We start from the raw sequence: 17,520 nt of genomic DNA on the forward strand, positions 1-17,520 counted from the left end.
TTTAATACCAACAGACATACTTGTAATATTACATTTCACGATATGAAATAGAACTAGAACTACAAACAGAACTTTAATTTTTACGTTAACAAATAAATATTAACTTATTAAATATGTTTTAGTATATTATACTTTACTAGATTATAAGTTATTAATGTATAATAATATAAACGTTGTTCGTGCATTAAAATATAATAATTTGTATAATTTTTAATTTATTAAATTAAAAAAATATTTTAACATAATAAATTACATATTTTTATGATATAATTTCCATATCAAATAATCTTATAAATATGAACTAATATTAAATAATTTTAAAAACACGGTTAATATTCCGTTTAATTCTTTTTCCTAAATAACATTCATAATCCACATGTACAATAATTTTACAATTTTTAACCAGTAAACACAATTTATTCAGTAGAAATGAAAACTCATCTTCAATAATTGAAATAACTTAATAAATCATCAGATTTTATGTATTTTTTGTACGTCTTAATATAATATCATCAGCAATATTTGTACATGTAATAATGTAATTCTTTATTTGTATTAGTGTAAATTATGTTGTTTCTTTCAAAAATATTATGTTAATTTATGTTGCATTTATTTTAGTTTTCTAACTTATTTGAAAACTTAAAAACTATATTTTTTACCATATAACTAGCACCTGAAGTGTATATATTATTATTATGTACCTAACTTTATAAATACAACTGAACGTATTGTATTCGTTAAAAAACCCACATTTGTTAATTTGTATCCTACTGTATAAATCATAATTACCAAAGCTGTGTGGTGGTGACTTGGTTTGTTTTAAAAAAAAATTGTATTTATGACTTATTTTAAAACGCGAAATAATATTAACAAAAACCTACCAAAAGCTTTTATTTAATACTAGTCCATAATATAGAATTTAAGACAAGTCATAGGCATCAGCTATGTCATTCAACTTTATTTTAATATTTAAACGAGAATATGATATAAATTTAAATATGATTTTCCCGTATTTTGTAGATAGTAAAATCGGTTTGTTGAATAATGTATTGAAACATAAATTACCGCGTCGAGGTTGTCTAATAGTTGTAGCGTTTCAATCCAACTACATTTCACTGATAGAAAAAGGTGAGTGGCCAATAGCTGATTGCTGATATCATTTGAGAAGATTAACTCGACTCGTATAATATCGTATAAAATTAAGTGCTTATTTAAATACTCAGATTAAGTACAAAAATATAATATAATATAGAAATATAATTAAAGAAATAGTCACACTCTTCCGTAACATCGGGTAACATATATAAATATTATTTTGATGTTCATAATATAAAGTGTATAACGCGAATGGTGTACTGTCGTACATAATATATTTATATACGTGGTATCAGTGTTGATCATCTATTGAGAAACAAATTAGTAATACAATATCGGAATCGAGTGGTGATAATAGATTATTAAAATTACATCCGTGAATGAGACAAGGTCCGTTAAAACGATTGCTAATGGTGTTAGGCCGGCTGTAAATCGACATAATTTTCTATTCATACACGAAACAAACGAAAATAATATATCCAATGCACTTAAGCAAGCTTATATAGTCCTGTTGTAGACTTGTAGACGTTTATTAAGCATTTATAAGCATTTATACACTTAAGTTTACTGATTTGTGATCGCATTCAACACTATTGCAGACCTTTTCCTAAGTCGACGTTATAATATATATTTCAATACAAATACAGTGGAATGTCCATATAACGAAGTCGAATAAGCAACAAAAAAATTAGTAATATAGAGGAATTCGTTAAATAGAATTACATTTTATTTAAAAATGAAGGTCATAGTTTTTATAAATATTTGTTAAACAGAAAATTTCGTAAAATAGAGGTTCGTTACATAGAAGTTTCACTGTAATAATGTTAGTGACGTAATTATGTATTTAAGGGAGAGAGGGAATAATTGCTAAGGTCGTATTGTATTGCATTGCTTGAGGTTCCAAGCTAATAACACTAATGAAGATTTTTTTTTTATATGTACTAAACTACGTTATGTTAATATAATTTTAAAATTTACCATGCATTAATAAAATATTTGTAAAAATAAAGTAGAATATATGTCAAGCGAGTGCCAAACGTAAAACTTTGAAAGGTTTAAGTTTTATAAGCAAATGTATATAATGAAACTAGCTTTGAGGCATTAAGATTTGATAAGTTATTGGAGGTTATTTATGGATTTATGGTATTCTGGGAAACTACGTTACCTAGTGCCTTATAATTATGTCTATGGTGTTAAATGATAATGGAAAACGGGCGTTACTCTATTGTGTGCCAAAGCACCATACTCCTAAACATTTCACTAAATATATAGTATTAAATCGTACATAGTTTAGCTAATTTCGGTTTGTAATATTCCGTGTTTAGCACGCAGAGTAAAATACGTAGGTACACGAGTCACGTTCTTCGTTTCTTTTGGTTTCTTTTGATATTAAACACAGACGATCGCTCATCGCTCCGAACAGATACAAATTGTATAACCGATATAGTATACTAATTATTATTATTATCATCATTTTTTACGTTTAACGTGTCAGTGTGGTGCAGATTCCACGCTACAATGAATATAAACGGCGGAGAAGGGGTAGTTTCAGTTTCAACATGGTGTGGCGCACAAGACACCCGAGTGTGCTGTCTGCCACTCCATTTCACATATTTAGGTGATAAATGTGTAGGTGTTATAAATCATTTCCATTTTATACGTGTGTTCGTTCATGTTCCCATAAAGAATATCCAATGAGAAAGATAATGGCGATAATATTTTACTATATATGTGTCGGATAATATAACACATAGTGGAGTTATATCGTTTATTAAAAAAAAAATATTATCCAATATTGTTTTTTTTTGAAGAAAAAATTATTATTTGCACCTATTAATACGCGAATAACGTACATTATGTTTAGATATTTAACTTAAATTGTTGAAAATTATAACGAATAAACGAAGAGGCGTCGTGAGAGTATTATTATATTTCTTAAACGCATACCTAACCATCATCATTATGTAAAACACAAAATTAATAATCTTGTAAGATTAAATCATAAAAATATAGAACTAAGTTTTCAAATTAACGTTTGTTTAATGTTCTGTCGATTGTCACATAGTTTTAAGACATTATGTACACTACCTACACAAATTATTTATGTAAAACGAAACAACCATCGTAAAAGTAAAATTTTACATCTCATTAAAAAAATGTAGACAAAATACTGCGCATAATATTATAGAATTTTAATTCTACTTGGACATACGTTTTTTTTCCCAGGAACAAAGTAATTTAATTATACACAATTTTTCACTTGAGATTTCTATTTTTCAGAACTTACCATGATAATTTGCATATTTTAATTAACCTTTGAATTAAGTTTTGAATATTATATGATGTAAAAGCAATTTTATTAATATTATTAAAGGGGTTCAGCAGCAAAAAAACATCGTGTTCCCGTTAATTTATTATCTTGACCCTTTACCGCATTTAATGGCTTATACTCTATGAACCGCCTTTTTCACATCAGCTTTATGATAAAAAAAATTGTATTATGTTAAACAACTTGGTCAAAATATTATAATCGTCTTATTGAATATTTTCGTGTATTCTCGGTGGCATAATTCATAGTGAATTAAGTAATTTGAACGAAAACTTTATCATAATAGCTCAAGTTTTCCAAACTAATCAACGATTTTTTGTGATTTATGTGTATGGTGTGTACACTGAAGTAGCGTGACAATGGTTTTAATGAAAGACGAGTAAATGATAACTTTTTGGTCGCATATCGATCGACTATTGTTTATTCATTTTTTCATATGAATGATATTTTTATCATCAAAATAAAAATTGTATGTATTTTATAATAAAATAATGTAATACTTGAGTATATATTTTTAATCAGATTTATTATTTAAATTCCGCTATAAAATTATTTTGAATAAATCTTATGAGATGTTGGGTTCTATTAATAAATATACTCAAGATTTTAAAATAACGTCAAGTCTAAAACAATATATTGTTCAATTGTATAAACCATCGTAGATTATGAATTCATAATTTGATTTCGAAACATATAAATAAATATATATTATATAATATCTTGAGTCTATTAAAAATGTTTTAAAGAAATTGCTAGTGTCACAAATTACAGTTATGTCCAGGTAAATTCATTCAAAAACATTCAGGTTGTAATATACCTAAACCAAAACCATTGGTTGGGCATAATCCATATAACTAAAAAATTGGTATAAGACAATAAGGTCAATAAAATAGTAGTTGTAATCAATAGCATAACTGTATAAGATAACACAAAAGATAATCAATGGAGTCTTTTTTTTATGTAAATATATACAAGTAAACCAAAGCTCCTTATTAATGTTGAAAAACTACGCTTAATAGAAACTTCAGATACTGGCAATATTATAAATTATTATAAATATAACCACAACATCAGATATTAACATGATCGAATCAAGAATATTGATATTTTCTATTAACTATAATCATTAGATTACAAAAATATATATTTCTCTGCGTATTTGTATGTCTCAATTATTCATATATTTCAAAGATTCTAAATTTAAGTTTAATAGTTAGTTCTTTATAAAGTCATTCTTAATAATTTTATGTCAACGTTTTTTTTTTTTAATTTTAATTATTTTAAATGTATTTAAACCATATTATATTCAAAGAGCTTCGGCGCCCGTAAAATGTATAAATAAATAATATTATATATATATATATATATATATATATATATATCTCACGTATTCGACGTATCAGTAATGTACTACAGATGCCTATATTCCAGACTTGCCAGTAAGTTACTACCCACTCAAATGCAATAATTAACGATAACCTTAATCATGGAAATAATCTCGAAGATATCTTCAAACACCTTCAGAAGTTTCCGACACTTTGTGTCACCTAAACATCATCGATGTAATATGTGCAAAAAGCGGCAAATTCGTCGAAAATATTTTACTCAAATCACGTACGTAGGTACCACGTTATTTTCAACAAGCAATTTGAAACTTTCGCCATAGTATCATGTTCACAATATTACGGATATACAGTTCGAATATTATGATTTATAAAGATATAAGATGCCTATTGTATTGCGAGTCATGCAATATCTTAGGAAATATAAGGGAATTAAAATTATATTTATCATAAAAATATTTAAGAACGTTTTACTGATACATTAACAGATAAAAATTTTACTTGAATAAAAAACAATATAATATAAGTTTTCGGACACACATTACAATAAGTAAAAATACTATTTTTTTATACATGTCATAATACTATAATATGAGGTATATTATTCAGAGACATCGATATAACTTAATCTCGTCAAATCGTTTATTAATACTCATAGTACTATAATGAAATACATAAAACATAATATAAGTATTTTTCTTCTTTTATTATAATTACTTACCAGATATTAATAATAGTTTTAACTTTTTAAGTAACTTAAATAGCTAATACATTTATAATTTAAATTGATTTAACTCGTTCGATGATAATAGTATTAACGTTTTTTGGACAAAATTATGCATTACAATTTTGATTAAAAAAAAATTAAATTAATTTTTCTATGAATAAATTATTAAGAATGGATGGAAAATCTAAAAAAAAACCTGAATTTATTTTAATTAAAATGGCATAAATAAGGTAGAGGGTTAAATTACGCTATGTATGTACCTCATTAGGTTTATTCACTGATTGTTTTTGTTAAATAATAAAAAAAACACACAAAAGTTCTAGTGGTTTTAATTTCAAGAAAAAAGTTCACTTGTCGAATATCGTCGTTTTTTTTAATTTTTTTTTTACTTACCACATAAAACATAGTATTCTCGTATGTAATAATATGTTCTCGGTAGACTCTTTTTGTTTTTTTTGTGGAAATTCACTACTTTTTTTTTCGTTTTCGGGAAATACTTTATACCAATCAACTGGAGTAGTGCATTAATGTATATATATATTCTTTTTTCTAAGATCGATTCGTTTCATACATAATATTTATTTCTGTAGTTGGTTAAACCACTCACAGATCTTACAAGCAAAGATTTCTACAATAATAACTGTTTGTTCTTATACACATGTTTCAGGTCTCACGGGCGATAATTTTCACTTCGATGACAACGGGGACGGACCTGCCCGTTATAATATCATCCACTTCAAACAGGTAGAGCCGGGCGTTTTTAAATGGATCAAAGTCGGTGTGTACTCGGATGGCAAACTCAATCTCAACATGTCCGGTGAGTGTTTTATACCATAATAGTACGTATACTTTATAAACCGTAAAAGCCCCTATAAATGTGGAATTTGTTGTCTTTACCAACTGTGTTATACAACCATTTCGATATAATAACGACGGTAATAATGATTAATGGTCTACAGTACACATAGTTTATATTATTATTTACACTAGTTGTAGGTCATGAAGGCGTTTATTATTGTTTTATTATTATTATTATTATTACTATTATACATAGATCTTATGCAAAATAATATTTCAAGTATTCTTATGTGCACGTGACATGTGTTTTATACGATATACATGTTGGCATAAAAACACACTACTGGAATGCATTTTACAACAGAAGAATAATAAGTGCAAAATATCATACAATATAATATTACATTTCAAGAATTCATTCGTTATTAATGTTTATTGATGGTGTACTACTTGTTTATGTACTTTAAGACATAAAATTTGAATAACTAAATACATATATAAATATATAATTGTTATTATACTTAATTTTGAATAAGTATGATTATCATTTATAAATCTAAATTTATTTTCGAATATTGTACATATTCCATCTACCAAACATAAACATACTATCTTATAGGAATAATAATTTTTAAAAATGGTTTGTAAAAATATATATTACATGCGATGTAGGATCTATAGTATTTGACATAGCGCATGTATGAAAATTAATACTGAATTTAATACATTAAAAAAAAAACATATATAAAAACATAAAACTAAAATAATATAATTAGAAAATGAGATTATAATATTTACGCGAAAAGAATTAATACAATTATCAAGATGGCGGAGGAGGTGTACAGTTTAAAGCGAAATTTTTAGGTCCATTATCCATTCTACTGATTAGTGATTTGCCATTATACGCGTATAGAGGTCATTGGATAATGACATGGGACACTGTTCGTGACAAATACCCACATTTATAAGCTGCAGATGCTTTTAGTAGTTAGTACCCATTTGTGTATCATGTGGCCACATCTCCCGAAGCTTGTTCCAAAATGGTTAAGCGTCACCCATGTAATTCTACTTAAATAAAATCTTTGTTGTTTTATTGGATCTAATTATTGTGTTCAAGAATTTTTATATATTATAAAATGTTGATAGATTAATATCAATTACTAAAGTTTTCAAATAACCATAGCCCTTAGTCCTTATATAATATGCTAAGCCCATTATTATGAACCTATTATCCTTAGTACATAAAGTTAAGTAACTCAAACATACTCGATTAAATTTTGATTTAGATAAGACAGCATTTTGATTCTCATTAGTAAAAAATAAATTGTAACAAAAAATCTATGAAATTTAAAATATTGCGCTTAAGTATATTTTAAAGATATAAGCATTTGAATTTAAATAAATACATTATTAATAAAGACAACGGGTGTAAGCATGATTGGCTAATAAATAACAACCCTATATTTAGTTATTCTGAGTTCAGGGTATCATGTATAATCTTTACCCATGAAATATTCTATTTGTTTCACTTCGATATAATCGTAAACAGTTTAGTTGTTTTACCTGCAATTTATCTGTGATAAATTTCTTATTACGAGACCATTTTGTGGTTCGTAAATTTTTCGACCAGACAAAGCCAAATTACAATATATAATCATTAAACATAAATTGTTGTTTATAAGATAATAAAATAAAAGTGTAAAGTTTTGACAAAGTTATTCTATTATTTTATATTGTTAGGTATATAGATTATATTTGTTATATTATATTACATATATATATATATATATATTCAATCAATATAAAAAGTTTATCTTTTTTACTAAAGATTAAATTTATAAAAGGGTTAAAACTAAAAACGTGGCCGATCAGAGTTATAAATAAAAAAATAAATAAAAATAACCCAACTCATTTTATATTAGCTTATGATTTTAATTGTTATAAACAACATAATAAGGGTTAGTTCGCTGAATTCAGTAATATTGGTTTAAAAAAATAAAATGAGACGGTTTCATTTTTTATTAAATTTTGTTTTAGACTTTTTTTAAGTAACGTAGAATTATTTATAACTTTATAAGTTTTAATTTTAAACTCGTTGTATAATTTTATAAGATTCAACTTAATTATTGAAAATTATTTAGCTAAAAATATAAGAAAGTCTTTAGTTTTTACAAATATTTAATTAAAAATTGGTTGTTTATCACAATGGGTACTTAGCACTATAGAAATTCAGTATGTAATTGGTATTTTAATTTTAATGGAACAAGCGAGTTCCTAAGATTTTTTTATATAAATCATGATTGTTTTACCATGTGCATTTTTAGAATATTTTATTATTATATAATGAAAATAATTTTTGTAGAATATCTTAACACACAGAATACAGATACGTTTAACTCATACATTAATAATTCACTCGCTAACGTGTATTGGATTCCGAATACAACGTTTAAACATTAAATAGCTTAAATAGCTATTAGACTTATATTGAATGTTCTATGGTCCCATTTCAGTGTTCGCCATTCGGTTAAATGTGTTTTTAGTGTTTTCACATATACTTATACGTATCATGCAATAACTTATGGTTTGATGGGATTGACTTATTTTTTATTGAGGCTCACGTGTAGAAACAACAGATTTATGTCTGACCTATATGATTATATAATTAAACGTACAAGTGACTATAATACATTAAGTCACCAAAAATATCCTGCTACTGGCATTATAAATGCAAATAAATATAGGTATGTTTTGCATATATTCATTATAAATATAATATGCAAATTGCAAACCATTCCTCTTGAAATATGGCATTGGCCCCTGTCATTTATAATTTGTTGTCACTGCAGTAGAATAATAATAATAATAATTGTAAAGCGATTAATGGCCATGTTTAAATTATAATTATTTTTGTATTAATTTGTAGTTAACTAGTCTCTAGATCCCATATCGAACAAACTAAGATAAAATATATTATAATCTATAATTTCAAATTTTATTGATTTCATTGTTTAGTTCAACCCGAACTATTCGTCGAAGCCATTATTTTTTGTTTGCTTTCTGCCCATTATAGTTGTATTGTCGGTACTAAATGGTAGAAAAAATGTATTAGGTAGGTACTTTTTTCTAAAAAAAGGGGTTAATTACATGAATATAATGCTAACACAATTCTAGTATAGATAAAATACTTTAAATAAACGTTGTGTTTACCATTTAGTGGAATTTGAACAAAATCCGTAAAAAAATTGTGATTTGTGAACACGATTTTTTTTTTTAAACCACACTCAGTTTACTCCATACAATAATCATTTAATGAGTAGGTAGTTATTTTGGTGTAATTATAAATAGCTATAAAATATATTAAATACTTAAATTTATAACTATTTTATTTTTATGTTTACTTTTAAAACAAAAACTATTTTCTATTTTCGAGCATATATACGTATAAAGAACATAAAACAGTAATTTTCTAGATCCTATGTAGTAGAATAATATACTACCATTTTGATATACTTGTATATGGGTCTAAAATTAAATATTCAAAATCAATTAAATTCCATTGTATTAAAGACAAATGAAACCTATGTGGAAGCTTAATAAAATTCGGAAAATTGTCAGTTTTTATATTTTATAAAATCAATAAAAAAATTAGTAACCATATGGGAACGAAATTCCCAGCGGTCATAATAATACGGTTACCAAATTATAATATTCACAATTATTGAGTACTACGTGACAATATCGCTCGTTGTCTGAAGCATTAATTTAATAATATATATATACAATTTTACCATCTTTGATCATCCTTCGCATAAAATTACATTTTCAAGTACTAAATTGCGTTTCAATTTCCTTGAAACATCTATCACATTTTGCATTTTGTGTATAATACAAATGCGGCGTATATCACAAAAATAAAACACATAATTAAAAAAATAATAATAAATAATAATAATACTAAATTTCAAAGGACTGGATGCTATTCTATTTCATTTCTCTAATAAAATAGTGTATTCCCCTAAAAACAAAATACGAAGAATTTCTGATATCTCTTTGAATATACGAATATGAAATTTGCTATGTCCCACGAGGGTTAAACGAAGACGGCACACTTGAATCACATTAATCTATTTTTATTTGTTTATTTAATGCTCGTCGATTGGTTTTCGTCAGATTTGAGAAAACAAGAACATAATAATTAATTTCAAATAATATTACTCGAGCCCTCTAGCTGTTTGATCTATTTTATTGTGTTTTTAAATAGTACTAAGATGGAAACCTTTAACCTGAGTTTATTTATGTGTATAAAGACAAAACTTGAAAATTGTATGAACGCTATTTTTGATAAGCTGAAGTATTCAGTCAGAATTCTCATTCACTTCTATATTAAATGTTGAATAACGAGATAACTGGAAAAATAATGGGCTGTTAAAAAATGTTATCTATATGGTCTTGAATGGCAAGTAAATTGAGGTCACTTTTTTTAATGAAAACGTGTCAGCGTGAGTTCAGTCTTCGGTCGCACTGGGTAATCATAATGTTAAATGATAAAAAAAATGAATTAAGAAAAAACTATAATTTATAATTAAATTAGTGGTTCATTGTTTCAAGGTTCCTAATGTATGTAAAACAGAAATAGTTGATCTTCCCAATTTAATCTATTTGTAGATACTCAACAATTAGTAACGAATACTTTACCGATCTTCTGCGTATTTTTAAAACTTTATTAGTTACACATAATGAATAAATAAGTCACGTGTATTAGTTATAATTAATTAAATATACCGCCAAGTTAATCTTAAATTCTTAACAACTCTTTCTAAGTTTGTATTCGACATTGGATATATTTATCGAATAATCAACTATGATGTCTAATTGTAAAGACTTAATAATTAAAAATTAATTATATTAAACCTAAAAAAACAATACCTAACACGTCTAAAATGAACCCCAAATTTAATCTTTGAGAAATGTACTTAGTTTCTACAGTTATTATTTATTGGATATAACTATAGCAAAAAAAAAACCTTATACATTAATCATTTTTAGTATTTTTTTTTATATTTATTTTGTGAATGTTAATTTTATTATTATGTTTTCAATATTAAAATACTAAAATATCTTATATGTTATCGTAGTAAAATATTTAAAAGACCATCGCTATTATGAACATAGTTTATTTACTGCATTATGTAAATACATTGAATAATTTTCTTTATAATGTATCTACCTTTCGGAAATATAATTCAGTAAGCAAATTTAATCATGGTAAACTGGAAGAATAAATCAAACGCTTATGTTATTAAGATCATATGTTTTATTCAAGACATACCTTATAATATTACAAAATTAAATTTTTTTACGAGTTGATTTGTGCACAATGGACGTTTTTTGTCTGTAATTCTTTAGTATTCTATTGAGTGTACTTGTACATACTTTTTCATCGGGTTCCTATGTTATTTTACTTTGTGAATAAATAATGATAGGTAAATAACTCATAACTAGTAAATTACTTCATATTCCAACATAGAAGTTCTCTTTATATTATGCTGCCCGTTTTAATAATGTGCACCTAACATGTTTATATTTATATTTTTCTTAGTAATTATATTATTCTGAATTTAACAATTCAGCAAAATTAATAGTATTTGGCAATAATAATAATGATATAAAATAAAAGTTGAAAATGTATTAAAACCATTGAATTTTAGAGTTCAGGAACTCAATAGTTTTTAAAACGTGCTATTGAAATATTTGATATAAATAAATATATTTGTTTATAAAACAATAAAATAGGCTATTTTTTAATTCTTGTCATCAATGTTTATCCTTAAATTTTTTAACAAAATATTGAAAATCCTAATGAAGTGCTTATAAATAAAATAATGGTAACGTAGTAAATATAATATATTATTTTAATATATAAGGAGAGTCAAGAAGAGGTATTGAAACTCTATAGTGTATCTAGAACGTTTTGAACAGAATTCAGTAGGTGTGAGGTTTTTATGGATAGATTGACACCGAATAACAATTATTTACCATTGATTCGGATAGGTATGAAGTCAGTATCAAAAACGTAATCGGTCACTCAACCGTATTGACACTCTAATACATCATACTGTACTCGAAACGTGTGAGCGCTAATTTAATAGATAATTATTTAACCCAACCTTCACTGTCATACGCAGGAATTCGAAAGCAAACATAAATAAACACATCGACATTATTGAGTCTGGGTTATTACCATTGTTGTTCCAGTTATAACGTTCTGCGACGAATAAAAGTTATTTTTTAATATATTTTTTGTTTTAGTTTTACTTATGTCTCTCAACTAATCACCTGCATTATAATAATATCTAGCGATAAAATGTTTTTGATTTATTTATAAAATAAATCATTCGCTCAAATAAACCACAACACTATAAATCGCAATCTATAAATGCAATCACTGTCATATACGTATGTTTATTCTATGTGTTTGCTTATAATTTTTAATGAATACTCATACCTAAATATATATGCTATCCATGGTTTAAAGTTGCATCAACTAAATAATTTAAAACACCTCTAATGTAGTCGGCAGTCGGGCAAAAAATAAATAAAAGCAAAAGCTAGCTGATGTCACTTTTATTAATTAATATTTTATAATTTCAATACATATTAGAATGGTATTTAAAATGTGTTTGGTTAAACAATTTAATATATATATATATATATATATTTTTTAGATTTGAAAAATATAAAAAGCATAATTAAAATAATATATAAACAAGTATAATAAAGAAAAAGTTTTATTAAATAAGCAAATACTAAATAAATATCCAATAGTAGTTTTGATAATTGTCAGAAAAATATTTTAGAAAAACATATGAAAAGTATATTGTAAATTCGTAGTTATATACATATAGGTTATTAAAATGTAATGAATAATGGCTACTGATTTAAGTAATAACTATAATTATTGAAAAATGTTTTTTGACTCCTAAGTTATTTTACCGAGTAAATATTATCTAATACTGGGTCCATACATAAACACAGAATTAAAACAAAACAGAAACTATGTTTATCAACAAAATCCAAATATTTTTAAAATAATTTTTTTTCTAAGAAATGTTAGAAGTTTTATCCCAAACTATGTCGGAAAAAATCAAAAGTTTTTGGTTTTTTGATTCTTTTTGTAAACATTGCCAAATCCGTGTGGACAATATTTTAAAAATATCTAGTGGCAATAGTGTTTGGGATTTTTGGATTTCGTGGGTAAAGCGATAAGCCGATAAATTAATTTATAAATATATATGTATTTTTTTCCAGTTTGTTGTAATTGTATACTTTTATTGTTTGTCGTTATTGTTCAGTACCAATTATTTTTTATGCATTGTGTTCACATTTTGTATACATAAATTAAATTTATAATTTAACTTGAAATATGTATATTCAATAATATATTTTATAGTTTTCTTTGTATATGATTTTTATATAAATTTGATATTATTTCAAACAAACTATAAATATTGTTGTTTAAATAAATGTTATTTACTTTGGATAAAATTGAGGAATTTTTATAATACAATTTTACAAAAACAAATTATTATCAATAATTATCTGTACTGACTGATTATGTTATTAATTTGAATGCAAAATTATTAAAATAATTACAAATAGCCCATAAACCTTATTAATAATTTAAGACGTATACAAAATGAATGCAATAAATACTTATATATGGGTACTATGTATTAGGTTACCAAGTTATGAATAACATTAAACATTGATAAAAATGAGAAATAAGAACAACCAACAAAATTGTATTAAATCATTATATGTATCATAAATAATAATCATAATGAACAATAAATATTAAACGTGTACCTAACCTAGGTTAGCGTTATTTACTGTGATGTTTAATGGTAATGTTTACATCGCTATAGTTTTATCTATACCACAGTGTAGTATAGATAAAACGGTAGCGATAGATTTTTACTCACATTGTTATAATGACTTGACTTTTTATTTTTATCGGGACATTAACCAAAAACACAATAACTGTATAAACTGTTATTATTTTCATTATTTAGGTCGGGTGGTATTGCATTTTATAAATATTATGTGTATTTTATATAAATATATAAACGTAATATATACATATATATATATTAGGCATATGTCTTAACTTAACCCTTGCGTGTGCATTCCAGAACTTTCTCTTCAAATTGTGCACGCATTTAGTACACTATATCGGAGGTGGTTCGTTTTTAAAATATGTAGACACTTTATCTTCAGCCATTCTGATTTCTGACATATAATTTTAACGAATACACAACTCTGTGATAATATGTATATTACACGTCATATAAGTGTGACTACAATAATGTATTATAATATTATTTCTAAAAAAATATCGTATCCTGTAATTATTTTATACCTTCAATGAAAATCGATTTAAAATGTTATAAATTTGACATTTCATAGATTAATCCAGATAGGTATAACGCGTAAATAATTATTAGTTTCTTGTTTCTTGCCAACTTTCAAAGTATAAAATACAACCCAAATACTCAGAATAATTAAAATAGAACTTCAATATAATTATTTCAAAATAACAAAATACAAACATAAATATATGAATATTATTCATACGTTTAACGATAAATCCTTCGTTTATATTCAATATCGTTTTGGTGAAATAAAAAATTATATATTATAATATTTTTATCTTTATGTATCTGTTTACTCGTGTAGAAAAGACAATTTACTGTAGAGCAAGAATTATATTTAGGTATATTGCCCACGAATTATTTGCACAATAAATAAAGCTATTATACATTTTACATTTGAACGAAGAACACTTCATTTCTATTCAAGACGAAAAATTTCAATGAAACGTACATACGGGTTTCTTCAAAATCGATATTTTGATAACAAAATTATTATTATTATTAGTATTATTAACAATCGTCGGTCATCTACCATTATTTATTTGTTAATTAATTGCAGTTTTAATAATTTTTTTAATGCAGAGTTAGTTAAGTGTATACGATTTAATATTTTTTGATAATTTAAAACAGTTGTACAACAACAATAAAATTATTAAAAAAATATTAATATTAATATTTATTATTATTTATATAATATCACGGGTATTTTTTATTTATTATTATACGTGGATAGTTTATAAGTAACTCGTATTTATAATGCTATGCCCTAACGCAGAATATTTTTTGGAAATGTTGTTGAATCTATATACATATGGGTACATTAGGGGATTTATTATAAAAATAAACAAATAAATATTATCTGATGCCGTTCAACCCATCTTTGCATTTTGCCGTAGGCGCTCGTACATTATATAAGTTAGATCAATATCAAATCAAATTTATCAGAAAAGTATTTAATAAAAAAATTAAATTAAATTTTATATTTCCAACTAAGATAAAAAATAAAATGTAAAAAAAGTTTAAAAAAAATAGATAAGTATCATTATTTTTTGCAAAAATCGATTGTTATTTATTTTCTTTGAATAATTTATTTGTCTTTCAACAAAATTCTAAACCTGACTGACCAATCATCATTCCGTATACTATTTACCGTCAACTAATAGTTTATAATGTAAGCTAATAATAACGATTCGATATATTGTTTTTGAATGTGTATTGTATTGGTCTCCAAAGAGATGCGGTTCAAAACGGACTCATCAAATCCACCGGAATCCGTTTGCAGTTTACCGTGCCAAAAAGGCCAAGCTAAGCAGTATCTGGAGGGCGAAAAATGCTGCTGGCACTGTTTCAACTGCACACAATACCAGGCAAGACATTGTTTTTAATAAAGAAAAAATAAACAATAACCCGATACCATTTCCATAACTCATTAGTTGATGTATTCAAAAACCATAGACATTGCATTACGCGCATAAAAATAGATATAAAGTTTTAGGTATAATGATGCTTATTCAGTTTTGTTCTTATAACATAGTTTCAGCGTAAATGCCAATATTTGGTACGCTTATATTTTGTTGTTTTTTTTAAATCTCATGTGAGGATATCGTATTTTTTAACTCTGCCTACGCAAATAATTGAACATTTTAATTTATTTTTTTTTCTGGTTTTTTGTTTTAATATTCTACATAGGTTTTTCACTATACATATATGTTTTTTTTACCTATTGTTTGTAAAATAAATTGTATTGCTCTGAAACAAAATGTCGAACACTGATTCAACTGCACATAGTTTTCCACATAGAGGGCTATTGGACGATTATGTCTACCTAATAATATTAATGCTTTTCGACTTAAATATCAAATTGATCGAGGTCAATATTAAATGTTAATTTTTTTATTTGACAACATCAATATGGAAACAAAATCTTTACAATTTTAGTTTCATTTTGATTTAATCTTTATAATAATCTACATAATTATTATACCTGTAAGCTACCTTTAAGGATTAAATTAAATCAACATTTTATGAAGTTATAATAACATCACATTTTTTTTTCAGAAGATTATTCTTTTGATATCTGAAACTTTATTCAACCGACTTATTATGCGCTCCTGTGCAATATATTTTGTTTAAATTAACAGTTTCTTCTTTTAAAATATTCAAATTCTATGTAGTTTATATATTTTTATATCTAATACTTTCAAGTTTACAAAAGCGTCACTTACTCTTTTATACCTACTTTACTATAACGATAAAAATATAATCCAATTTATTATCATAAATTAATTGTTATCGATCTGTATAGTATCCGGCAATAATGACTGCAAACATTATATTAATATAACGACGCTGAAAAATACTATATGTTTATAGCTTGTTATTTTCTATATTATTTCATCACCATAAATTGTATCGTTAAAAATTATAAGCTACCACCAGAAACAAATATTTTACATTATTGTATTATGTTGTCGCAAAGCGGCTATTTTACAAAAATCTATAAATATTTCAAACTGAAAATAAATTATGACAAAAATATTTTTTAATTCTCCCAAACGCGTTAATATACAGAGTTTCAACAATTTAAATCCTTTATGACATGACTACCTCATTTATCGAAATGTCGAAAAACATAAATATCAACTGTAATTATAACCCGAACGTTAAATAGTCTGTATTATATTTAATAATTTCATATTTGCTTTTTCAGTAAGAAGAATTCATTGAGTGATGTAGATTTTCCAGTTAATTTTTTGTACAGTATAATTTAACTATGTATTTACAATTTACATG

At 25.1% G+C, this 17,520-nt stretch overlaps 1 protein-coding gene across 4 annotated transcripts in view; it reads left to right on the plus strand.

The window, feature by feature from the left end:
* LOC132932184 (metabotropic glutamate receptor 2) overlaps nucleotides 1-17,520 on the plus strand; it is a 177,882-nt gene that overhangs the window by 110,159 nt on the left and 50,203 nt on the right. For all 4 annotated transcript variants that reach the window (XR_009662828.1, XM_060998431.1, XM_060998430.1 and 1 more), the window contains 2 exons: nucleotides 6,162-6,311; nucleotides 15,961-16,094. Coding sequence is in view for 3 of the 4 variants with exons in the window: in XM_060998431.1 (XP_060854414.1) it covers nucleotides 6,162-6,311; nucleotides 15,961-16,094 (284 nt within the window). In the remaining variant the exon portion in view is untranslated. The remainder of the gene's footprint in view (nucleotides 1-6,161; nucleotides 6,312-15,960; nucleotides 16,095-17,520) is intronic.

This window comes from Rhopalosiphum padi, chromosome 1 (assembly GCF_020882245.1).
Source record: "Rhopalosiphum padi isolate XX-2018 chromosome 1, ASM2088224v1, whole genome shotgun sequence".
Classification (NCBI taxonomy): Eukaryota; Metazoa; Arthropoda; class Insecta; order Hemiptera; family Aphididae; genus Rhopalosiphum; species Rhopalosiphum padi.